Source organism: Macaca nemestrina, chromosome 3, assembly GCF_043159975.1.
Source record: "Macaca nemestrina isolate mMacNem1 chromosome 3, mMacNem.hap1, whole genome shotgun sequence".
Taxonomy (NCBI): Eukaryota; Metazoa; Chordata; class Mammalia; order Primates; family Cercopithecidae; genus Macaca; species Macaca nemestrina.
Window position 1 is genome coordinate 179,799,333 of NC_092127.1, and position 26,238 is coordinate 179,825,570.

At 38.4% G+C, this 26,238-nt stretch overlaps 2 protein-coding genes across 14 annotated transcripts in view; one reads left to right on the forward strand and one right to left on the reverse strand.

Moving 5' to 3' along the window:
• The window catches only part of LOC105487873 (non-SMC condensin I complex subunit G), a 32,900-nt gene extending 29,616 nt beyond the window's left edge, over positions 1-3,284 (reverse strand). Inside the window, exons 1-3 of the mRNA XM_011751503.3 lie at positions 2,932-3,284; positions 1,682-1,885; positions 968-1,196 (exon numbers count right to left, since the gene is read on the reverse strand). Of these exons, the coding sequence (XP_011749805.2) occupies positions 968-1,196; positions 1,682-1,885; positions 2,932-3,264 (766 nt within the window). The 5' untranslated portion in view covers positions 3,265-3,284. The remainder of the gene's footprint in view (positions 1-967; positions 1,197-1,681; positions 1,886-2,931) is intronic.
• A 92-nt stretch (positions 3,285-3,376) lies between these two features.
• LOC105487880 (DDB1 and CUL4 associated factor 16) lies at positions 3,377-20,556 on the forward strand. 13 transcript variants are annotated; one of them, XM_071093821.1, is made up of 4 exons: positions 3,377-3,675; positions 4,302-4,394; positions 8,870-8,988; positions 9,333-13,084. In XM_071093821.1, the coding sequence occupies exon 4, from the start codon at positions 9,963-9,965 to the stop codon at positions 10,611-10,613; it is 651 nt and encodes a 216-aa protein (XP_070949922.1). In that variant the 5' UTR covers positions 3,377-3,675; positions 4,302-4,394; positions 8,870-8,988; positions 9,333-9,962; the 3' UTR covers positions 10,614-13,084. The 13 variants fall into 13 exon arrangements, 10 of the variants coding, with proteins under 10 accessions (XP_070949922.1, XP_070949923.1, XP_070949920.1 ...); XM_071093822.1 differs by having other exon boundaries at positions 4,302-4,389; XR_011621436.1 differs by lacking the exon at positions 3,377-3,675 and adding an exon at positions 18,945-20,548 and having other exon boundaries at positions 3,682-8,988; positions 9,333-9,700; positions 12,989-13,285.
• Positions 20,557-26,238: the final 5,682 nt, after the last annotated feature.

A 26,238-nucleotide genomic window follows, 5' to 3' on the forward strand; every position in this document is an offset into this window, starting at 1 on the left:
ACATGGCACAAGTATACATATGTAACAAACCTGCACGTTATGCACATGTACCCTAGAACTTAAAGTATAATAATAATTTTTTAAAAATTAAAAAATAAATAAAGCAGCTACCTTTTCAAAAAAAAAAAAACAAATATCTATGTTTTACACAATATTATTATGGGTATATTTTAACACCAAAAAAAATACCAACTACTATAGTGATAAATATACCAGTGATTATAAAACTGGTAACAGGGACAAAGAGGACAGAAGAGTGCCTAAAACATACCTAGGCATATATAGAAAAATGAAATACAACTATCTTTATGACCCCAGAGGTAAGAAAAACTCCTTTAAAAAGAGATTTAAAAAATACAAATCATAATGGCAGAGATTTATATTTTTGACATAAGAATTTCTGTTCAAAAAAAAAGATATCCCAAAGGGAGTGAAACAATGATACCCCAATGAGCCACCTAAAGCAGAAAGAGATATACAATTCATATGACCCAAGGATTTCTTTTCAAAATATATAAAGAATGCAAATGAATTTTTTTAAATAGTATTTTAAATTAAAAACCCAATGAAAAAATGGGCAAAACACAGTAACAGGTATTATATAGAAATATAACTGGCTGCTAAATATATACATACAGCATGATTTACACAAAATGATAGGAAAACATTAAGATAGACATATGTGATTTATGTAAAAAAAATTTTTTTAATTTAAGCAAGAGACTAATTAACCCAAAACTGAGGATAATAGTTACTTCTGAGGGACAGGAATGCAGCTGGGATAGGATGCAAGTACTGATTATTTTTTTTAAGCTGGGTGGTTGCTACTTAGGTGTTTTTTTTTTAATCTGAATCATATATTAATTACCGATACTCTTCATATGTATAGACCATAATAAAAAGTTTCAAATACTGAGAATTTAACAAAATCAACAAATCTGAAAAAGATTTAGGAAACTACACACACCATTAACCACTGAGCATTCATCATCCTTGGGATCCTGAAGTCGTGAAAGCGCCAGAACTGCCTGTATTCTCACATTTGGAATCTTATCTTTCAATCTAATAAGCATGGCTTTATTAATTTTATCAAACACATCATCATCAATCTGAGCATTTTCTGGCATACTTCCCAAAAGCTTGTTTATGAGCTGGCACACTCTAAATCTCACTGCATTGCTGTTTGCTTCATGAGACTAAAACAGAAACAAATCAAAACTTATTCATAGTCACATACCACTCCCAAATAATCAATATTATCTGAACTCTATATATTCAGAATGCAAGAAGTTACAACAACAATTCATTTCCTGAAGAGAACTTATAATGCTACCTTGGTCCATATGTATAGCAAATATATATTTTATACAGTCTCAAAATAAACAGTCGGAAAGAAGTCTTTGCTAAGTTACATAGTCCTCTGTGTAGCAGCTTCTAAAATACAGAACTCATTTAAAATAAACATAGGAGAACTGGTTTAAAGAAGTCATTAAAAATTTAATGTTGGAGTTAAAGTCCACTTTTTAATCATAATGATAATTCTAATATTTCCCATAAAACGTAGACTCATTCAGATTTTTTAAATCACTAGATATTTCATTGTCAAAAACATACAAACTCCCACGACTCTAAGTGGCAAAATTTTCTAAAATCCCTCCCAAAGCTATCATTTTCATAGTACCTTTAAGAGAAAAGTAAACAAATAATTTAAAAGGCCACCATCTTCCTCTTCCTCATCATCTTCCATATACGATTGGTGAAATGAGGTAACAAACTTTGCTGCAAATTCTATTACCCTCTCCACAGCTGGTTCACGTTTATAGACCACCATAACATATTTAAGGTAATGTATGAACTCCTCATGAAAAACTGTTTTATCATCCATCTGAAAGACAAAAGAAACCCTTCATAAACTGCACCGACAGAAATCCTTTATTCCCAACATCACCCTAAGACTTCTGAAAGCACTAGCCATAATAATGCAAATTAAAATCTTTATTTAGTAAACTCTTAATTATCCAAACCAGCAAAAGGGCAATTAATTTGCATGAATTTCTCTCCAGGCTATAATGGGAGTACACGAGCTTGACTTTTGACAGTAAAAAGATTCCTTTGATTGTTTTTTTCAATATCTTTGAATTCTCAATAAGCCTTTAGTACCAGCACATTACAAATACGCTTCTTCATCAACAACCCAAAATCAATACTGCCTTTTATATTTCTCATATTCAGGTCTTCCTATCTCTTCCTATCACCAGCGGCTTCTTTGTGAGATAACCTGCACATCCTATCTCATATCCTCAAAGCCCTGCGATGTTTACTTACAATTTTTCTTGGACCTCAAGATAATTCAGCTTCCCCAAATTAATTGTTCTAGTCTTCTCAAGGTTCCACTCAAAACAAACAAATAGTAATGTACATAAATAAGAATGGCCAGGCCCTAACGATTAATTTGGTATTTGGTGATAGGATTCAATGTAACCGTGGGACGAGGGTAGAATCATTTGACGGTCGGCGGGGAACGATGACCCCAGGGGCAACGACCACCGAACCCCCGCATTCAGGATCCACTCTGCGGTTCAATATTTGATGTCTGACAGCCTCGGTGGTCGTAAATGCTTCTCTCCACGTTCACAATCAGATTAAGGAATAACGGTCCACGCCGCCCAGAGGCTGGGGGTGTCGGCTCAGAAAAGCCAAGGCGGGGCCCGTGTGAACGACGCCCAGACTTCCGAGTCTTTCTGGCCTGGGCGCAGGCGACCTCGGGTAAATCCCTGACTTCTCCGAACCTCAGGTGGTCCCTATGAAGTGAGTCGCGAAGGTGAACAAGGCTGGAGTCACGGTGCGCCGAGCCCGAGGGCCACGGAGGGCCCCTGAGAGAGGGTGGGCCGGGGCGGGCGAGGGGCGGCGGCCAGGGCCGGGCGCGCTTACCGTGCAGTAGGTGCGGCTCAGCGCCACCACCAGCTTCGCCTGGTTCTGGTGCGGATGCTGCGCCAGCCGAAAGGCCTCCTTAATCGACAGCAGCCTCTTTTCCGCTCCCATGGCTCTGGAACCCTGCCGGGACGAGTCCTGCCCGCGCTCGGCTACAGCCTGCCCGCCCGCCCGCCCGCCAACCCAGAGGCAGAGCTCTCCGCAGTCTTCTCTGACAGCCCCGGGAGTCTTTACCGCCCGAACGTTCAAATAATTGCCGCGAGAGGGAAAAATCCCGCGAGACTGCCGCAAGCGCTCTGGGAGGAGAGAGCGGGAAGCGATGGGTCCACCCATCTCACACCCTGCGCTTTGGGCGCATGCGTCTAGCTTCAACCTTGTCCAACAGTTTTCACGGAGGGAAGTGGCGTTTTTAAGGGGGAGGGACCTTGACTCGGCCGGAAGTAGTGTCGGCGCGGGAGCGGAGTGGAGTGGCCTAGCCGCGGGAGGGGAAGGGTTGCTAGTGTTAGGCCTAGCTGGGTAGTGCGGTTGAGCGTGAGGCGAGAAAGAAGAAGCGATCCTCCAAGGGTGAGAACGGGAGATCTGCCGAAGATAACAACCTCCCTTGTGGCCAAAGGGCGGGGGATCCCCACACGAGGGCTCCGTTTCGAGAGACGGCGACAAAGGAAAGTTCGTAGCGCGTTCCGGAGGCCCGGCCGCCTCTGAGAAGGGAGACGCTGCTGGGTCCGCTAAGCTGAGCGACCCGAGGTTAGTGGAGACGGATGCGGTCTTTTGAAGGCCTTAGTCCCTGCCCTGGTGAAGCCGACTGCGAGGTTCCGCAGGGGGTGCAGGCGGCCCGGGGATCGCTGCGAAGGGGGTGCGGGCTAACTTAGCTATTGCCCTTTCTAGATATGCAGCTGTCGAGGCCCTGTTTACAAGCGGGCATAAGGACAGTGTATTAAGGGAGAACTCAAGAGAATGGAAAGGTCTTTCGGGTAGTGGTTAAAATAAAGAAGAGTAGAAACTAGGTTTTTAAATTTTAAATGAAATTATATCAGGCAGAATTTCTGTTGGATCTCAGGATGCACCATCCAAAAATAAGACTGTAGGAGAACAGAATATGCCACCCTACAGTATACTTCTAGGGTATATTTTGAGCTGGTATTCTGACAAAATGCAGACACAGGAGTCACTCTGAAAATCTGTCCTGTTGTAAAAGAAATTTACATCTACAGAGGAAATATACATCAGTAAAGCATCTGTATCACGAAGAGGGCAGCTCTGCGATAATTTTTGTTACCTGGGAGATTTTATCTGCATATCAAGACAACTTTTATTCACCGTTTATTTCCTCCCCTCACCTTTCCACAACTTTGTGGCCAACCATCCCCCAGAATGCCGCAAACCACCATTTCTTGAGTAGCGTAGGATGCTGTATAATCTTCAATCATCTGACCATGGTGGGACTCCTCTGCATGTGTAGTTAAGTACGGGTTTTTTTTCTTGTTAATGTTTATGTCAAGTTAATTTGTAACCCCAGCCAAAGAACCTAGGAGGATGGAGGGAAGCCGTTTTTCCCTCTCCTACACCTCAGTAACCTGCCAGCTGAAGAAATAGAACATTACTAAAGCCACCTGTACATCTTTCTCCTTTTGAATTACCTTCACTCCGAAGAAGTAATGGATTTTCTTAATTTACTGTTAACTTTTACCATGCAGATTTTTATATATTAATGACACATTTTTTATGTTAATGACTAAATAAATCCCTGAATGAGGATATTGTACTATTTTGCATGTTTTAACCATTAAATGAATAATTATATGTGCCTCTGGCTTTTTTCAATCAATATTGCTGTGGTTCATATTGATGTATTAATAATAGTAACTTGCACGTGATTGACCTTTATCATTCTAAGCACTTTACTTTATTGCTCACAAACCCTGTAGGATAACTTTGATCTTCTTTTAAGATGAGGAAACTGCGACACAGACAGGTTGCTATAGTACTCCATTGTATTAATATGCCATACCTTATCCATTCTCCTGCTTAATTCCTCAAACTTTATAGATATTCAACTGCTAGTTAAGAATGTGGTAACATTTGTGTTGCCCATAATTTTGCTTTGTGACGTTTGTAATATTTATCTTTATTTTTATTTTGAGACAGAGTCTTGCTCTGTCGCCCAGGCTGGAGTGCAATGGCACAATCTTGGCTCACTGCAACCTCTGCCTCCCCAGGTTCAAGTAATTCTCCTGCCTCAGTCTCCCAAGTAGCTGGGTTACAGGCGTTCACCACCACGCCTGGCTACTTTTTTGTATTTTTAATAGAGATGGGTTTCTCCATGTTGGCCAGGCTGGTCTCGAACTCCTGACCTCAGGTGATCCACCCGCCTTTGCCTCCCAAAGTGTTGGAATTACAGTCGTGAGCCAGCTAGTATTTCTTTATTGTATTCAACTTGGCTGTCTCACCAACAGAGACATCACACCATTTTGTCAGTTACAGAAGAATGAGACATCTGGCCACCAGAGGTCAGCCTAACTATATTTTGGTTAGGTTTGTTTTTGTTGGTTTTTTTTTTTTCAATGGTTAAAGCCATGGGGGGAGGGGTTCAGTATTTTTTGATATTATAATCTGAAAATATTTTTTTAAAGATGCTAGATTAAATTTAAACAACATAGTATACTGCCTTAAAGCTTACATGTTTCCTAACTTCCGTACTGTGAAACAGAACAAAAACAATTATGGGAAAGTAAGAGCCTTTTTAAAAATTTTCTGAGTAACATAATAACTGAAGTATAGCCAATTAGTAATCTCACAGGTGCAATCTGGTTGAAGTGAAAATAGCAAAAATATTAGAGGACAGCGCAATTAAAAGCCAACAGCTTCTCCTGTCAGTTAATAAAGACTGAGTTGTGCTAATAAGGTCATATGGTATGGCTTCAGGTCAGCAATTTTCCTCTAATGAGTATTTCTCTGGCTTTCACACACTCCTAGCACAGTATTATAGTATTATAAACTAAGAAGTATTACATTGTTTCTTCTTAAAGGTATAAGCAGTTTCCTTTATATTGCTGTAGTAGCATCATATGTTGATCTTGCCTTAAAAAATTATCTCATTTGTCTTTGTCTAACATTACCAAATCACCAAGCTATAACTTGGGAACTGTTCTCTCCCTGGAGTAAAATAGAACTTGCTTGTGGTAGTTACTTACTGCAAGCCTTTGCCATTCTCTCATTGTTTCAGTTACATTTACTGAGCCACTCATATATGCCAGACACTGTGCTAGGAGTGTGTGAAAGCCAGAGAAATACTCATTAGAGGAAAATTGCTCACCTGAAGCCATACCATATGACCTTATTAGCACAACTCAGTGTATTCGATAATGAAAATGTTCACTGACTTTAATTTTGGAAATGCCCCATACAGAGTAGCATAAATGACACATTGATACTGTTTCTTTTCTCATGTAAAGCTTACGCCTTTAAAGGCCACCCATGTTGCTATATATACTTGGAATGTGTTTCCACCACATTTTACCAGTCCGCTTCTCTAGGGATAGGAACCTGGAATGCTTCTAATTCCTGTCATCACAGATGTAGCTTCAGGGTATATCTTCATACATGTTCTTACGGGAATTTCTTTGCTATCTATGCCCAAAAGTAGGATTGCTAGATCATGAGATGTGCAAATAGTTTGCCTAAGTAGTGCTGCCAGCCTGTTAGGAACAGTTACTCCACTCTGCAATCCCACCAGCAGTACCAGTTCCAAAAAATAACTCACTGACACTTGGCATTATCCAGCTTTCTTACTCTACCAAACTGATAGCATAATGTGATCATACTGCTCATGCTTTGGGATTTTCTCTTCTATAATTTGGATGTCTTTGTCCTTTGCTCATTTCTTTATTGAAGTTGCTATCTTTCTTAAAAATTGATTTAACTTTGTCCTTGGTATCTTTAGTTCAGTCCAGAAATGATTAATTGTGATGTGAGTAAATTCATTTTTTGGTCTGGTGCTTTATGCTTTTTTGTTTAAGAAGTCTTTCCCTGGCCTCATTTCACAAAGATATTCTGTATTATATTTAACTAACTGTATGGTTTTACCATCCCCATTTAGATCTTTAATCCGTCATGAATCCCCCCTTATACATGTCATTATATGTATAGGTATTACATGGTTTTGCTTTGCTTTTTTTTTCTTAACCTTGTTCTTAATTTTTTGTTAATTCTTGTTCCAATAGTTTTACTTTTTTTAATATAGTGAGCCAGTTGTACCAATATTATGTACTAAACATATCCATTCACCCTTAGTTTATGTACCAACCTTATTTTATATTACATTCCCAAATTATATATAGCTCTGTTTCTAAGCTCTTTTCTGCTCTTTTGGACTATTGTCTGTTCTTACACTAATGCTACCCTATTTTAATTTCTGTAACGTTAGTCATAGTACATACCTTGAAGAATAGGAACTCCCTTACTCTTCTGTTTAAACAGTTCATTTGGCTATATGTGGAATTTTATTCTTTCTATATAACCTTTATATAGAGTTCCTTAAAATTTTGATTGGAATTGTATAAATTAATAGGGAGAAAGTTGATATCTTTATGATATTTGTTCCATCCAAGAGCATGGAATGTCTGTATTTTAAATTATCTTCTATATTGTTTATTAGATCTTATATATTAATGATTAGTTCCTAGGTTCTTTATAGGATTAGGTTTTTGTTGTTTTTCCTTCTGTGAAATGTCTTTATATATGGTCTACTTAGTATTGCTAGTATAAAAGTTAACAGTGCCTGAGTTGAAACACTGGCCCTGTGACTTACTAGATGAATGACTTTGGTCACGTAACTTAATCCACAGGTAAGATGGGGACAATAAAAGTACCACCTTTTACGGTTGTTAGAAGAATTTTTAAATAGTTAACATTTGTGCAGTTACTAGAGTAGTACATGGCAAATAATAAGTGTTATATAAGTAATTAAATTAATGGATATTCATAGGTTAATCTCAGATCAGGAAACTTGTTGAACTCTAATAGTTTTTTTTTAATTAGATGATAATCATCTGTAAACTAATAGTTTTATCTCTTCCAATTCTTAACGTATCTTTTTCCAAAAAGAAAAACATTGATTAGGACTTTCCGTCCTGTGTCAGACAGTATCAGTCTCAGTCAACATGGTCATCTTTAGCTAATTTCACTTTTTTGTTGTTGTTGTTGTTGAGAAGAGTCTCATTCTGTCACCCAGACTGGAGTACAGCAGTGTGATCATAGCTCACCATGCAGCCTCCAACTCCTGGGCTCAAGCAGTCCTCCTGCCTCAGCCTCCCAAGTAGCTAGAACTAAAGGCACACACCACCATACCTGGCTAAATTTTTTTGTAGAGACAGGGTCTTGCTATGTTGCCCAGGCTGGTCTTGAACTCCTGACCTCAAGTGGTCCTCCACCCTTGGCCTCCCAAAATGCTAGGATTACAAGCATGAGCCACTGTGCCCTGCCCCTGACTTCACTTTTAAAGGAAATGTATCTCATCTTATTCAGGATAATGTTTGCTTAAAGATTTTGGTAGATAACCTTTACCAAGTTAAGAAAGTTATATTCTCCTTCTAGTTTAGTAAAAATGTTTTGTTTTGTCTTTTAAAGCATAAATAAATACATGTTGGTCAGGAACTAACAAAGGTTATCCACATTCAATATAATGATCTCTTTTTTTCCTTTAGTTCTGGTAATTTGTACATTTTTTATAATTTGAGCTGTTCTTTCCTGGGATAGGCTGTATTTGATAATATTCTTTTTAATGTACTATTGGATTCTATTAAGTGATATTTAGGATTTTGCAAGTGAAGTGAGCCTATACTTTTCTTGTTTGGTTCATCTCTAAGTTTGGAATTTATTTTTGTTATCTTTATAAAAGGAACTGGTCAGTTTTCATGCTTTTTTCTTTTTTGTGGAACAGCTTATATAGAATTGGTCATAGGATCACAACTTCTGAGGTCCCAGCAAGAGTCCTAACATCTAGCAGCTCTACCACCAGGACAGGCCCCCTAAAACTAATTCCAACAAGCACCTCTGAAGGTAAAAAAAATAAAATAAAAATAAATAAATACCTTTTAGAGCTCTCTATTTGGAGTTTGGGACATAAGGGATCAGCTTTTGCAAAAGTAATTTTCTGGGCTAAAACTGCATACAAACTGGCCCAGTTTTGTACCAACAAAGAATTAAAATGGCCCCAGACTTTCCTCCCCAATATTGTGATTGTAAGAGCTATTACCAACAGATAAATTGGCCTAAGCCTATGAGATAGAGAGGAAGAGTCTGTAAGACTTCTTGCTCAGCATTTGTTCTGATTTTAGATATCCTGAGGTTAGGTAGGCAATAATGTTATCCAGTGCTTTCAGGCTTTAATATCATGTCTCTAGTCTTCTCATTCACAGGTTAAGGCTACCTTTCCAGATAGTCCAACAGCTAAATCACCAGTTTCCAAAGGCATTTACGTCACCTATGGAAAGCATCGGATCCTCTTACACCAGATGTTCTTGACAGCTCATCCCATCATTCCCCACTGCACAAAAGTTGCTATACCAGCGGACAACCAAGACAACTACTGAGCTTCTTTTCGTTGTCAAGTAGATATAATATCACTGCCAGCAAAACAGCACAAAAAGTGTCTCTTCACAGTACCACTACCAATTGGGACTATGCTAAGTAAATCAGCTTGCCTAGATGAGGACCCCTTGTATTCTTGGGTAGCCAGGATTTGAAGGAGATACTCTGACCTGTGCCACTGGTAAGTGACCAAATACTTTTACACACTGAACTGGTCCTGAAAACTAAGATGTCTTCTTTGTAAGTGAAGAATATACAACATAATCTTGAAGAACAGCACAGTGGTGTGGGCCGCAAGCATACTTTATGTGCATAATGGACTGAAAGACAAATTAATCTTGGCGAAAGGATTTTTCATCTCTTATTTCTATTTGCCAGTGTTAGTAAGTGTTCTGCTGGCTTTAGATTATTACCTTTTTCTGGTTCCTTACTCTTTTATTCAGATGGGTCCTAGAAATCCCTCTCCTGACCACTTGTCAGATTCAGAAAGTGAGGGAGAAGAAAACATTAGCTACCTAAATGAGAGTTCTGGGGAAGAGTGGGATTCCTCTGAAGAAGAGGACTCCATGGTACCCAACTTATCGCCTCTTGAGAGTCTTGCCTGGCAGGTTAAGTGCCTTTTAAAATATTCCACAACTTGGAAACCTTTAAATCCTAATTCCTGGTTGTATCATGCTAAACTCTTGGATCCAAGCACACCAGTCCATATACTTCGAGAGATAGGTCTAAGACTCTCCCATTGTTCCCACTGTGTCCCCAAACTGGAACCAATTCCTGAATGGCCCCCTCTGGCCTCTTGTGGAGTCCCACCTTTTCAAAAGCCTCTTACAAGTCCCAGCCGGCTCTCTAGAGATCATGCCACTCTAAATGGAGCACTGCAATTTGCCACCAAACAGCTAAGCCGAACATTGAGTAGAGCCACTCCCATACCTGAATACCTAAAACAGATCCCTAATTCTTGTGTTTCTGGGTGTTGCTGTGGCTGGCTGACTAAAACAGTTAAGGAAACAACTCGTACTGAACCCATCAACACTACTTATTCTTACACTGACTTCCAAAAGGCAGTTAACAAACTCCTAACTGCATCACTGTAAAGATCTACCATTTGCTGTGATATCTCTGATGTTGCTAATTGAGGAAGGGGTACAAAGTTAGTCATTACACAGCCCACTAATGTCTTCTCAATCAAACTATCTTATGCCCTGGCAAGCCAAAGAGGATACCCTTTGACAAACCCTGTGGATAAAATGATAATATCAAGGCCAGGCGTGGTGGCTCACGCCTGTAATCCCAACACTTTAGGAGGCTGAGGTGGGTCGATCTCCTGAGGTCGGAAGTTTGAGACCAACCTTGCCAACACAGCGAAATCCCGTCTACTAAAAATAGAAAAAAAAATCAGCTGGGCGCAGCAGTGCATGCCTGTAATCCCAGCTACTCGGGAGGCTGAAACAGGAGAATCACTTGAACCAGGGAGGCAGAGGTTGCGGTGAGTCAGGATTATGCCACTGCACTCCAACCTGGGTGACAGAGCAAGACTCAGTCTCAAAACAACAACAACAACAACAAAAAATACCAATGGAGAATTAGTTAAGGGGACCATATTACAAAAGCTAGTTGAATATTCTTCACACTCACTTCTCACCCTACCCATCCCAATTTATTCTGCCTTTCTGAATGGCTTTAATGAGATATCTGATTATTAATGAAGAACAGTAGACCACCACCCCTTTTATTATCCAGACTTCAGAACAGCCATTATTGAAAGCTAGAAGTTAGCTACCCACAGTAATACCTTTCTGAGCATACCCTTCTCTAACATGCATTTCTATGGAGGTAGTTGAATTAAATTGAGTAACTACACAAAGGGAAATGGCAGGGATGGGGATTTCTTTCCCAGCTTTTATATAGATGTGCCTACATAGGACACTCTTTAGGGTTCCTTTTATTTTTTCTTTTTTTGGCAGGGGGGTGGGAGCGGCAGGGAGGAGTACAATTTTAAGCTTAGCCTGTACTACTACAAACTTATTATGGCACTTACAATTACATCATGAACGTTCTATATCAGTCTCCCACCAGGCTGGCTCTGGCTAAATCAGCCTATAAGATCATCCCTTGGGATTAAACAAACACCTGTTCTGTAGAGAATATGTTTCCTGAATCTTGGTACTCAGACTTTTGTCAAGAGTAAATAAAATACCTTTCAAAAGATTAATGGAAAATGATTAAGAGAGCATTTCTGCTTTCAGTATTAACTGCTAATGGATTAAAATTTTAGTCTGTATAGCATTTCCTGGAGTAAAAGTTCAAGTACTTTCCACATCCATTGCAAACGTCAGGAACCCTTCTAATTTTAAAGAACCTTCTTATTAGAAAATCTCAGCCTAATACAATCTGAAGTTAAGAGTTTCAGCAGCATTGTTTTTCTAAGTAGATTTAGCTATAGATTTTCTTTTGGCCAAACAAGGAAGAGTATATGCCCTTGTAAATGAGGCTTGTTTTTTTTATTTAAATGAGTCAAAACATAGAAATCAGTATACGTAAAATAAAATGCATGAGACTATTAAATCTTTTCATACACTCTACAAATAAAATGAAATCTGTGTGTGGTCCTGGTTGACTGGGCATCTAAAGGGAATCAGAAAAGAGATTGTGAAAAGTGTATGTGTGTGTGTATATATATACACATATGTATATATATATCCTCTTATTTTAGTTTTGCTTTTTCCTATTCTCCATAATTAAGTGCTGTTTACAAGGTGGCATCAAAAAATTGAAGCAGGCCAGGCACGGTGGCTCACGCCTGTAATCCCAACACTTTGGGAGGCTGAGGCAGGTGGTTCATTTGAGATCAGGAGTTCGTGACCAGCCTGGCCAACATGGTGAAAACCCATCTCTACTAAAAATACAAAAATTAGCCGGGCGTAGTGGCGTGCACCTGTAATCAACAGCTACTTGGGAGGCTGAGGCAGGAGAATTGCTTGAACCTGGGAGGTGGAGGTTGCAATGAGCCGAGATCGCGCCACTGCACTCTAGCCTGGGCAACAGCAAGACACTGTCTCAAGAAAAAAAAAAAAAAAGGCAGTTAGGAATCATAAATTATGTAAATATATAGCAATTTTAAGAAGAGAGAAGAATGCTTATAACCTAATGAATATTTCTGCTGAGCCTTAGTCGTCTAAAGGAAAAAAAGAGGGAATTGTAGATAAAAGTATTTGTTAGTGGAAATTATTGACCTGAAACCATATCATATTGTTAGTGTAACTGAATGTATCAGAAATTGTTCCTATGTAGATATTCTGTGCAACTGGTTTCTAAAATGTTACAGGAAACTCTTTCCTTTTTTTTTTTTTTTTTTTTTTTGTTTAAGGGGAGGTGGGAGAAGGTAGGCAAGAGGTCTGAATATTAACCTATGTTGATGTTTATGTGTTCATAATATGTTCTTTTTTCTCTCTTGGTGTGTGTATAAAAGTGCCTTGCTCATGAATGCATTTTTGCTCTTCACTTCGAAAGGAAGCCTTTCCCCAGCTTGGCAGCTGAATAAACCAATAGCTTTGTACATGTTGAACAGCGTATGGTCATTTGTCCTCAACAAATGAAATAGATCCTACTTTGCTTAAGACATACTCAACATTCACTAAGTACTGAATAGAGTTAATAGACACAGTACCTGAATCTATATAGTATGTCTGACAGGAGATGACTTGACGTCTCTAGAGAAGAAACGCACTTGAAGAAGAAAATGTCTGATATTCAGTCAAGATTCAAAGTGAGCTTATTTGTTTATATATTTTAAGTAATTCCAGGTTGCACAAAATAACAGGTACCTAAATAAGCCTTAAGTTAACTTTTTGTGTGGCATAAACACTGGGTTTGGAAATGAATTTACTACCTTTGCACTCACTATGTTGGCTTCTGGTTAAATGCAGTCACCATAATTAGGATAAAAAGTTGAATTTATCCTCTCTTTATAGAAGTATTTATCAAAGGAGTAAGGAAATTATTTCTAAACCGGTGGACATTAACTGTCTTTTACTTTCTCAGTGCTGATAGGCAACTTTTTTTTTTTTTCTTTCTTTCTTTCTTTTTTGAGACAGTTTTGCTCTTGCTGCCCAGGCTGGAGTGCAATGGTGCAATCTTGGCTCACCGTAACCTCCACCTCCCGGGTTCAAGCAATTCTTCTCAGCTTCCCAAGTAGCTGGGATTATAGGCATGTGTCACCACACCCGGCTAATTTTGTATTTTTAGTAGAGACAGGGTTTCTCAATTGGTCAAGCTGGTCTCTAACTCCTGACTTCAGGTGATCTACCTGCCTCAGCCTCCCAAAGTGCTGGGATTACAGGTGTGAGCCACCGCACCTAGCCATAGGCAACATTTTTATTAAAACAGTCCAGATACCTTGAGCCTCAAAGACCATAATCAGGTCTTTTAATCCCATCTGCTTCCTAAGCAAAGGAAAAAATCCATACATGCATGGCAGGAGGGCATATGATATGTCTCCTCTGGGGGATAGAAGCCCTTCCTGCTGGGCCTTCTATCACACCTGTCCATATAAAAATTAAAAAAAAAAAAAAAAAGTCTGATGAAAATGTTTTGATATTAGTGTAAATAGCTAAAGCATTTAAAGACTTTAGAAGTCACCTGGGTTATTTTCTTACGCGTAAGTTGGCTTGCATCTGGCTTTTACTTTTGGCTCCAGTGTTAAAGAACATGTCTTTTGGAGCAGACTGTTAGTTTTAAATATCTCTTGTTAGAAATTTAGCCATTCATCCAATATTGCTATGGAGAAGTGCCTACTCTAGTACAGACACTGGGAATGCAAAACTAAATAAGATTACTACACATAGGAAATTAGTTTTAAAATATATGAACCTATCTATTACCCCAAGCCATTTCTGCTATCTAGGGTCATACTAAATAAACCTAAACCCTAATCCATATGTTGGCCCTTCACATATTGAAAATAGCTTATAGTGGAGAATCATAAAAGAATTGAATGGAGCAGCCATCCACATGTAATGAAGATTCATGTGGAGGACACACTTCAATTAAACCCCCACAACGATACTCACCCAAGGAAATGGAGAAAATATATAGATACTTTGTACAAAGATTTTTTTTTTTTTTGAGACGGAGTCTTGCTCTGTAGCCCGGGCTGGAGTGCAGTGGCCGGATCTCAGCTCACTGCAAGCTCCGCCTCCCGGGTTTACGCCATTCTCCTGCCTCAGCCTCCGGAGTAGCTGGGACTATAGGCGCCCGCCACCTCGCCCGGCTAGTTTTTTGTATTTTTAGTAGAGACGGGGTTTCACGGTGTTAGCCAGGATGGTGTCGATCTCCTGACCTCGTGATCCGCCCGTCTCGGCCTCCCAAAGTGCTGGGATTACAGGCTTGAGCCACCGCGCCCGGCCACAAAGATTTAAATTATATCTGCTAATCACAAGGCAGTGGCACAAAGATCAGGGCCAAAAGTGTTTTGCTCAGGTAGCTAGGATATATAGAACAGCCTGAGAAATCTGGATAGCTTCGCAGACTTCATGAGATAACTGCAAGCTGGTAACATACCTGTCCACCAGTGATATCTATTGAACTGAGGGAGTTACATTCTCTGGACCAACCACCAGTGCTTCTATGTCAACTTGCTGCTGCTAAAAGAAAAATCTCTACGCTGTGTCTCAAATAATTTTAAATAAAGTTGAGTTAATGACTACATATTTGAGTCTGCTAATCATGCAGTTTGCCAAGCTCTTCCTTTCAATTAGCAGCAGCAGTGAGACTTATTGTAAAAGTTTGCAACTGAGACCAAGAAATGGAAAGGATGAGGATATACCACAGTGACCTGACACTTGCTGGCTTCCCATCTTCTGTGAGAGCTATGACCAGCTCTTCTCAATGAGATGTGGAAAATGAATGCCTAGTTTTCATTTTTTATTTATTTTGTTGACACAGGGTTTCACTCTTGCCTAAGCTGGAGTGCAGGGGCGTGATCTTGGCTCACCGCAGCCTCGACCTCCCAGGCTCAAGCGATCCACCTTAACTTCATTGGTAACTGTGGACTACAGGTGCACACCACCACACAGGCCAATTTTTGTATTTCTTTGTAGACGCAGTTTCACTCAGGCTGGTCGGGAACTCCTGAGCTCAAGCGATCCTCCCACCTCAGCCTCCCAGAGTGTTGGTGTTACACTGGTACCTGGTTTAAAAAAAAAAAATGGAGTATAACAGTGTAACAGGAAGACAGCTATAGGGTTATTGCCTCTAAACTATGGAGGCAGTTAAAAATGTTAACAGCAGTTTCAAGTTGAATCATAAAACAGGAATTTGACTGGAATTTGGGCAGTTTATTTGGGAAAACATGATTCTGACATGACACGTGATATGAAAATTCCTGGGATCATTAGGGGAGTTAGGCTGTATACAACAATAATCATTCAGAAGGGACTCAGGATACTGGTTAGCCTAACAAAATTAAAACTAACTTCCTAGTATACACAGCAACCAAGCTAGTTTATCAAATTAGCAACAAACCAGATGAAACTCCTAAAATGAGTGTTGCAGTTAACAAGGAGCTGGTACTATAGTTTTATTTGGGGGGAAATTGTTAAGTTTGGGTTAACTGCTCGCCTATGCCTAATTCACCCTCCCATCTGTGGTATCAGCTGTGGGACCTGACACTCCAGTGTAACAGCTGATGGTTTTGGTTTACAATAAATTAAGCAATGGACCAGTAGGTGCAACTTCCTTTGAGAGGTACCCAAACAAGTGGAACAGCCCAAGGGTATGGCCATCTTCCATCAAAAAAGACCCTAGATGGGCTTTATGGTTGCACCTTGAGTAACCAGAATGTCCTGATAGAGTGGCAGAGCTCTGGTGAAAGAAGGGTGCAGCCACTACCGGAAGAATTCTAATTTCTGAATCAATTGAAGGCTGACATTAATGTTGGCCACAGCCAATGCATTCCTTGTAGACTTACTGCAAAGTGTGTTATATGATGTTGGTCCCTGTCTACCTATTTGGTACTTAAGTAGACTCCCATGCCTTGAAAGGTCCAGACCCCAGTTTCCTTCTTTGAATGCAGTTTTTCTATGTTGGTCACATTCTACTTGGGACATGTTTCTTGAAATGGGTTGGGTTGCCAGATTTAGCAAACAGAAATACAGGACACCCAAATAAATTTGAATTTCAGATAAATAATGAAATATGGCACATATACCAGAAAAAAGTTATGTTATTTACCTGAAATTTGAATTTAGTTTCCTGCATTTTATCTGCAACCCTATAAATATGATAGTGGCATGAATTAAGCTTGGGTTTCAGTCTATATAGTTGTTCCCAGGAACTGTCTGTACTCTTTCCAGTATGTGTTTTTTTCTTATGTCTAAGTAATTGACTAGTAGCCAGGAGCAGTGCTTGTGCACACCCGTAGTCCCAGCTACTCAGGAGGCTAAATTGGGAGGATTGCTTGAGCTGAGGAGTTTGAGGTTGCAGTGGGTTATGATCATGCCACTGCACAGAAACATGAGCACCAGAGCAAGTGCCCGTCTCTAAAATAATAATATTTAATAATAAGAGACTGGGGGTGAGGAAGGCTCACACATAGTTGACCCAAGTTGTATTTCTTATATATTTATTTCTTAGAACTGTTGTTGAGTGTCAGAAGAGGAGGCCCAATTGCAGATATGAGACTTTTTATAGGAGACACGTGGTATTTAGCTAAAATAACCACATAACCATTACAATGTTTGCAAACACAAATTTTTTTAAATGCTGTCTCAACAGCAGGTAGTTTGGGTTTGTGGTTGGTGGTGGTTGTGAAATGGAGACTCACTCTGTCACCAGGCTGGAGTGCAGTGGTGCGATCTCAGCTCACTGCAGTCTCCACCTCCTGTGTTCAAGCAATTTCCCTGCCTCGGCCTCCCGAGTAGCTGGGACTACAGGTGTGCACCACCATGCCCAGCTAATTTTTTGTATTTTAGTAGAGATGGTTTTACCGTGTTGGCCAGGATGGTCTCGATCTCCTGACCTCATGATCCGCCCGCCTCAGCCTCGCAAAGTGCTGGGATTACAGTCATGAACCACCAGGCCCAGCCATCTCTGTGTGTTTCAAGCAGTTACTTTCTCACTCTTCTTTACCATGAAGGGCAAGTATATCATAGGTAGCAGAGTTATGACAACCATTTTTCATCACAGAAAAGGTTCACAAATTTGGAACACCTATCTTTGCCTTCCAGAACCCCCAGAAGACTCAAGGATTTAAAGGCACAAGCTACCCTGGAAGGTAGGAGTAATAAAGTTGAAACCAGGGGATTTTTTGAAAGTTTATCTTTGCTCTCCCTTTGTAGGCAGGCAGCTATCTCTCTAGCAAATGACTGAAGCCTTATTGTCTGGAGAAATTAAACCAAATAGAACTGAGGACAGGGGGAGGATGGTAGTGATAGTGATGTGCTATATGGAAGACAAAATGATTGACAGAATGTGAGTATTCTGAACATTATGAGCCTCCAGTCCAATTTCTCCACCTGGCTACAGAATCTGGCAATGGGGTTTATACCCAGCCCTGCTCACCCAACCCAAAAAGACCAGCAGTAAAAAAAAACAGCTTGACACTCGATTATTTCTTACAGTGAAACTGAGAGTCCACAAGCCCTGTTCATTCTTATACAGCCTTCCGTCACTTGAAATCACTATACACAGATAGCCAAGGATCACTAGATATTTGAGGAAACTTTCAACATGAAAGATGAACATAAAGAAGCTGTGATATTCTCAGAAACAAATATACTGCTTCCATTAAATAGGATCAGGATGCTATTTTTAAAAATGAACAATCCAAAAACAAAAGATATTGGAAAAACAGGACACCAAAATTAAGCATTCAGTAGATGTATTAGAAAATAACTTGAAGAAATTTTGAAAAGTAGAACAAAGAAATGAAAACTAGGCAAGAACAAAAAAGAAACTTTAAACCTGAATAATTTGCAACATCTAATAAATAAGAGTTCCAAAATGAGAGAACAGAGAAACAAGGTGAAGAGAGAAAAGATTAAAGAACATTTCCCGAAAATGTAAGACTTAGTCTCCTAAATTAAAAGGGTCCACTAAGTGCCCTGTGAAATGAATTAAAAAATACCAAAGCACATTGTTAGGATATTTCAGAATGCTAGAGTTATGGAAGGACCTAAAAGCTTCCCAAAAAAGGTAGCGGGGGAAATTACATAAAAAGGATACATTTTCAAAATGGCATTTAGACTTCTTGGTAGCAACACTGGATGCTGGAAGATTATGAAAGCAAGATCTTTAAATTTAAAAAGAAATGATTTTCAACCTAGAATTTTGTACTCAAATAATCCAATCAAGAGTGGGGCTAAAATAAAGATACCTTAAGATTTGCATGGTCTTAGAATTTTATCTCACCATCTACCCTTTCTTAGGAAGCCACTGGAGGATGTGCTTCACCGAAATGAGGGAGTAATCTGAGAAGGATGGGATCCTGAAACTAAAAGATGTCACAAAGGAAAATGAAGAAAGTCCCAGGATAACTACTGTGTCAAGTAAGTTGGACGGAGGTTCCAGGAAGTCGGTCTCTAGGAAAACTGCGAACAAAGTATTTGAGTACAATGGAAAGTGTAAAAATGAGCAAGAAATTTGAAATTTTATTTCTTAGAAAGTATGTTATTTAGTAACCAGAGTTTTAAAATTTGACATTAAAAGTATAGTCAAATTGGAGTCTTGTCAGCTATAATTAGATTGGTCCTTATGGCATAATACTCCACAGTTTCCTGTAGATGCTGACCTTCATTAAGATGTGCACCGCAGAAGATATTTCTAGAAAATAAAGTTTTTCAATTTGTTTTTGTATTTGATTTGCTTAGGCAAATCTCAATTTTGTATTTATTTACAGAAATAATGCATGGTCTATAGCAGTAATTTCAGCGAGCTTTTTGTTTAAATTTTAGCCTCTGTAGAATCAAAAGCATGAAGAATTACAGGTTGAGCATTCCTAATCCAAAAAATCAAAATCTGAAATGCTCCAAAATCCAAAACTTTTTGAGTGCCAAGATGACACCACAAGTGGAGAATTTCACACCTGACCTCATGTGACAGGTCATCAAAACAAAGGCACACAATACATAGTTTATTAAAACTATTGTATGAAATTACCTTCAAGCTACATATATATGAAACATGAATGAATTTCATGTTTAGACTTCCCATCCCAAAGATATCTCACTATGTATACGTAAATATTCCAAAATCTGAAAAAATTAAATCCAAAGCACTTCTGTTCCCACACATTTCAGATAAGGGATATGCAACCTGTATCTACTTTTTAAAAATAATATTCTGAAATTCGATATTGTTTTTCATCTTCCATGCTATTTTTGCTATCAAGATATAGTTATATACAGTGGCTGGTCCATAATATATTCCTATATAATATTTTAGATGTTTCCTTATGAGTTATGGTTCAGGGTTTTTTTCTATGCTTTGTTTATATTAATATTACATAACCTCAGAATGAATTTTTATTTACTTGCAAGTGATATGTATGCTGATAGGTTTTTCTCTCTGTCATCAAATCTATTGAGTAAACCATGCCAGGCCAATTTGTCCATCTCCTTTTTTCTAAGTAAGAAATAACATATATACAGTAAATAGAGTGCACTAATCATAAGTATACTTGATTTTTTAAAATATGTATACATTCATATCAAGATCATATAAAAATATATACACTCAGACCAAAGTATTAAAAATTTCAAATTCTCTTGTGCCCTTTCCTAGTCATACAGCTCCCAGAAATAACTACTCTTTTCTAAAGATCTATTAGTTTGGCTTGTTCTCAGAATTCATGTGAATGGAATCATACTGTATATATTGTTTTATGGCTGTCTTCTTTCATCAGTGTACTTGTTCGTTTTTTTATTGTTATAGACTATTTGATTACATGAATATATCATTATTTGTTTATCCTTTTACCTGTTGACATTCACGTTATTTCCAACTTTTTGTTATTATGAATAAACCTATAATAAACATTCTGTATGTATTGTTTTGTTTTGTTTTGTTTTGTTTTTTTGTGGATATGTGCATTCATTCCTTTGGGCATATACCTAGGCATCAAATTGCTATATCAGAGTAGTTGTGTATTTAGTTTTAATAAAACTGCCAAACACTTTTTAACATGACTGTATCATTTTATACTCTCACCAACAATGTATGGAAGTTCCAGTTGCTCCATATCTTTACAAACACTTGTGATTGTCAGTCCTTTTAATTTTACTCATTCTGGTGGTGGTGTAATGGTGTCCAGTGTGACTTTAATTTACATTTATTTGATCAGTGTTACACCTTTTTTATATGCTTATGGGACATTCAGATACCTCTTTGCAAGTACTTGTCCAAGTTTTTTGCCCACTTGTAAAATAGACTATCTTGTTCTTATTAATTTGTAGTTCTGTTTTTTTATTTTTTAGAAATGGGCTCACACGGCTGCCCAGGCTTGTCTCAAAATCCTGACCTCAGATGATCTTCCCCTCTCAACCTCCCAAAATCCCCCAGCTGAAATTACAGGCATGACTCAGCCTGTAGGATTTCTTTATATACACTGTATACAAGTTGTTTATTTATATAATGAATTTTTTCTGCCATTCTATGCCTTGCCTGTTTATTTTCTTTTTTTTAAGACAGTCTCACTCTGATGCCTAGGCAGGAGTGCAGTGGCGCGATCTCAGCTCACTGCAACCTCTGCCTCCCAGGCTCAAGCAATTCTTGTGCCTCAACCTCCCAAATAACTGGGATTACAGTTGTGTGCCACCACACTCAGCTAATTTTTGTAGGTTTTTTGTTGTTGTTGTTAGTAGAGACAGGGTTTCTCCATTTTGGCCAGGCTGGTCTCGAACTCCTGACCTCAACTGATCTGCCCGCCTTGACCTCCCAAAGTGCTGGGGTTACGGGCGTGAGCCACCACACCCAGCCATTGTTTCTTAATGGTATATTTTGATGAGTAGAAGTTTTCAACTTTGATGAAATCTAATTTATCAGATTTCTTTTTGTATTATGGTTAATGCTTTAACAAATCTTTGTTAACCTGAATATTATGAAGATAATCTCCCATTTTTTTAGAAGATGTATAGTTTTAGCTTTCACATTTAATATACATTTTCAAATTTGATTACTGAGAAGAGAATATTTGTGGGTATCTTCATTTTTCCCTAATACTTTCTTTTTTTCTTCACATTCCTTATTTTATCCAAATTCAAAGGGATTTATCATATATGACATTTACGTCTTTGGAGGGTTTTTTTTTTTTTTTTTTTTTTTTTTCATGAAATTTGGGTAGGAAAGTTGACATTCTGTTTTTAAGTTATCCCCAAAAGACTGAAGAATTCCCAAATTGGACTTCTTCCTTAAATCTAATTATCTAAGTGGCATAAATTAACTAAAAATCGAACAATTCTTAACACTTATTTTGTTTAAAATTTTGAAAGTTAGCACACCAATTCTGCATTATTCTACCATTTATTATTATTTAAATTTTTTTTACATTTTTGAGGTATTCTTTTAGACATTCTCTAGTCTTACTATTTTAAATACTATCCTTCTACTTCCCTGTTATTCAACTACCAGAAAGTTCTCAGTATCAGTTTCTGTACAAAACATTGACACTTTTCACAATTATTAATTATTTGTGGCACTTTACTTTTGTAGTACGTACACATTAATGTTTTTGCTTATTGATAGAAGCACATTCATTCAGTTAGTCACTCAACAAATATTTATTGAGCACCTACACAGTGCCAAGCACTAAGAATTTAGCAATAAACAAAACAGACAAAAATTCCCACCTTCATAAAACTTACATTGCAGTGAGATTTTTTTCACTTCAATTTATAACTGGAATGTTTTTGTTTACCCTTATTTAAAAATGAATGTTCAGGCCAGGTGCGGTGGCTCATGCCTATAATCCCAGCATTTTGGGAGGCCCAGGTGAGAGGATCACTTGAGTTCAGGAGTGTGAGACCAGCCTAGGCAACATAGGGAAACCTCATCTCTACCAAAATTTTTTAAAATTAGCCAGTTAGGGTGGTGGCATGCACCTGTGGTCCCAGCTACTCAAGAAACTGAGATGGAAGAATAACTTGAGTCCACACCACTATACTCCAGCCTGGGTGACAGAGTAAGAGACCTTGTTTAAAAAACAAAACAAAACAAAACAGATAATCTGCAATAAGTCTGAATTATTTGCACTAGGTAATTGTATGTCCATTACAAATGAGTGCTCCCCGAGGTCAGGAGATCAAGACCATCCTGGCCAACATGGTGAAATCCCGTCTCTACTAAAAATACAAAAAAAATTAGCCAGGCATGGCAGCACACTCGTGTAGTCCCAGCTACTCGGGTAGCTGAAGCAGGAGAATTGCTTGAACCTGGGAGGTGGAGGCTGCAGTGAACTAAGATTGTGCCACTGCACTCCAGCCAGGCGATAGAGCGAGACTCTGCCTCAAAAAAAACAATTAAAAAAAGTGTGCTCCCTTTTCATAGTGTACAGTTATGAAAAATTGCTAGCCAGCCAGAAATTACATTTCCCTGACCCCCTTATATCTAGATAGTGCATATCAGTTTTTGCCAATGGAGTGACAACAGAATCGGAGTATTACTTCAAGGCCAAGTTGTTTGAGAAGTGAATATAACTTCTCTGTGTTCTTTTTTGCATTTTGCTGGCTGGATGCAGATGACTGTTAGGCTCTAGGGGATGGTGGACCCACAAGATAGAAGGAGCTGATCCTTGATCCAGTTTAGACAGGAAAGAAGTCCAGAGACCAGTAACTCAGTCACTTTAATGTGAGCAAAAAAAAACCATGTCAAGCTACTTGTGTAGTTTAGCAATTAGCATCACCTTAATAATATGCTTCCTTCATTAATACTGCAGATGCTGTTAATCTGACCAGATACGATGTTTGTCTGAAAACCAAACCATTATTATTGATCAGGTACAATTTCTGGAATAACGAAGACAATATTGAAGGTGGAAGTTAGCTATGTAGCCTCCCAAAGGCCAAGGCCTAAGAGCAAGATTTTTGCTGAACATTGAGGTCAGTGCAGACTCCAGTGCATCCCCAGCAGGTAGTGACTAAAGAAAAAAACAGTATGGGAGGCAGGTGTTGTATAAGAAAGTGGGAGTAATTGTGATCATTCTTTGACCATGAACCATAATGTTACTACAACTGTAGTTAACATTAAGTGGTTAGTGAAATTCTAAGCAAATAAGGCTGAGGAATGTGGAGGAGGTATGGTGTGGGAGAACCATGTCCTTCTGCATTCATTATGGTAGTAAGCACAAAATGGGTCAGAAAATAATATCTACATGCTCAGAATGCTCCTGTATTAATAGAACTGGTTGCCCCTGGTGGAGTGGAACCAGTGACCAGGAACAAAGGTGGGAGGGAACCTTTTCATTTTTTCACTTTTGAATATTATACCATATGAATATATTATGTGTTCAAAAATCATCATTTTGTGATTAGCTTGTGAGAATCGATTGGTCAGGGAAGATATAACTTTACTGAATTTCACAAAGTTGGTGGATGAGATTGCAAAACTTATCATTTAGTAAGTACACGTAATGATACTCTTCGCTTGAGTCAATGAAATTTTATAGGTTTTTGGTTATAACAGCTATTTAAGTCAGTGTTGAAATAAACTGAACTTAACACTAGACCTCTGAACTTCAAACTAGACCTCTGAATCACAGTATCTCAAAATGATAAATTCAATTATGTTGCTTTATTTAAAATGTTACAACACTGTATCATAATATGTTAATAGTATACAATATTTCTAACATTTCATGAAAGAACTCACTGCTACGGCACCTCTGACTGGAGTAGTCAGTCCAGGGCTACCTGATGGGTGTGATTTGAACCGAGATTTGAAAGCTTTTGGGATGTGAATAGCATAAAGGACACGAAGAACATCACAAAGCAATTAGAGGGAACTAGTCAGGGTTGGTTGGGCCATTAAGCAATTCTCAACATGGTGTCTGGTAGCATCTACAATAGCATCACTGAAGAGATTGTTTTAAATGCCTGACCCCAGACCGACTGAATCAAAATTTCTGAGATGGGGAAGCAGAAATACTCATTTTTATCAAACTCCTTGTTTAGTAAATCTAAATAAATTTTATGTTTACTAATATTTGAGAATTTCTAACCCCATGTAAATGCTCTGGATAATACTTGTCTGCAAAGACACTGTGGAGGACAACTACCACCAAAAACAGCAGAAGTCATTTCCAAAAAGGGAAATTGAGAAACAACTACATTGCGATATTCAACCATAGATCAGACGTATTATGAATACTTTAGTCCATTAAAAAATTTGAGTTGCCACTTAGCACACAGCTCAAATGATCATATTAATATTTAACACAATCTGACTGACATTGCTGCAAAACATCTTATTCCAAAATGTCAGGCTCCATGGTGTCATGTCGATACACTGAAATCTCAGTATGTTGCGATTGTGTAAAAGAGGTTTTCATTTTTCTCCCTGGGAGATGAGATGGAAGAGTTGATACCATGCTACATTTAATGAAACCCTGAATACTAGTTAATGTGTGTTAGGATTACAGTTAAAAAAAAAAAAAAAAAAAAGCATGATGCTAATTTACACGTGTGTTCTTACATTCCCTCAAAAAAGGGAAGATGTTTGACAGAAAACATCAGCTTTTAAAAATAAAATATGAAATATGGTATAGGTGCTACAGGGAAATGCAGAGCTATGAGAACATATTTTAAGGACATGCAAACAGATCTGCAGCTTGCAGCTACAGAGACAGCCTTCCTGTGGAAGTGACATCCAGGCTGAGATCTGAACGATGAGTAGGAATGAGTCAGGCATAGTAGGGGAAAAAGCCTTCTAGGGAAAGGGGTTAAGTGAAATACTCAAGAACATGAACTTGGTTTTAGATGAGTAGTAATATTAGGAGTAATAACAACAATCGAGTTACCCATGCTACCTAACTGATTAGGAAAGAAAAATACTAATTAAAAGCTTTAGCCTAAGTAAATCTACCTAAGTAAATTTTTACCAAAGAAATCACCTAAGGCAACACTTAGATTATCAGCGTGGTAAAGATGAATTATTTAACACCTGTTGGGACAACCATTTAGCCATCTGGAAAAGCATGAGTCTGGAGTCTAACCTCATTCCATATATCAGCATACATCCTGGGTAGATAAACCATCTTTTAAATGAAGTCAAAAAAGTACTAGGATAAACTATAGATTCCATTTTCCTCATAATCTGGAGTAGAGAAGGCTTTTCTAAGCATGAGGAAAAAGCCAAAAAATGTAAGGGAAAAGATCAACAGATTTTCCTACATAAGAATTCAAAATGTTTATAGAGCATGAGAAAACTAGAAAAAAAAAATCCGCTAACTACGGGAAATGCTTGCAATATATATGATAGGCAAAGTGCTAAAAGCCCCTATTAAGGAAGAGCTCTTTGTAAGCAGCAAGAAAGCAAGGCAAAAACAATGACTAATCAAGTTGTGGGAAGGTATTCAGTTCTACCAGCAAACAAATGGTGCGGGGGAATATTTCTGTGGGAACACTTGCACATCTGTGCAAAAACCCACTTACAACAATGTCATGTAGGCGGTTCCCTTGATGCAATAGTAACCTTCGAATACACGATCAGGCAGGCCGACCCAGGTGTCAT

Excerpts from the sequence above, each read along its gene's own strand:
- LOC105487880 (XM_071093819.1), top strand. The coding sequence starts at position 9,963 with ATGGGTCCTAGAAATCCCTCTCCTGACCACTTGTCAGATTCAGAAAGT.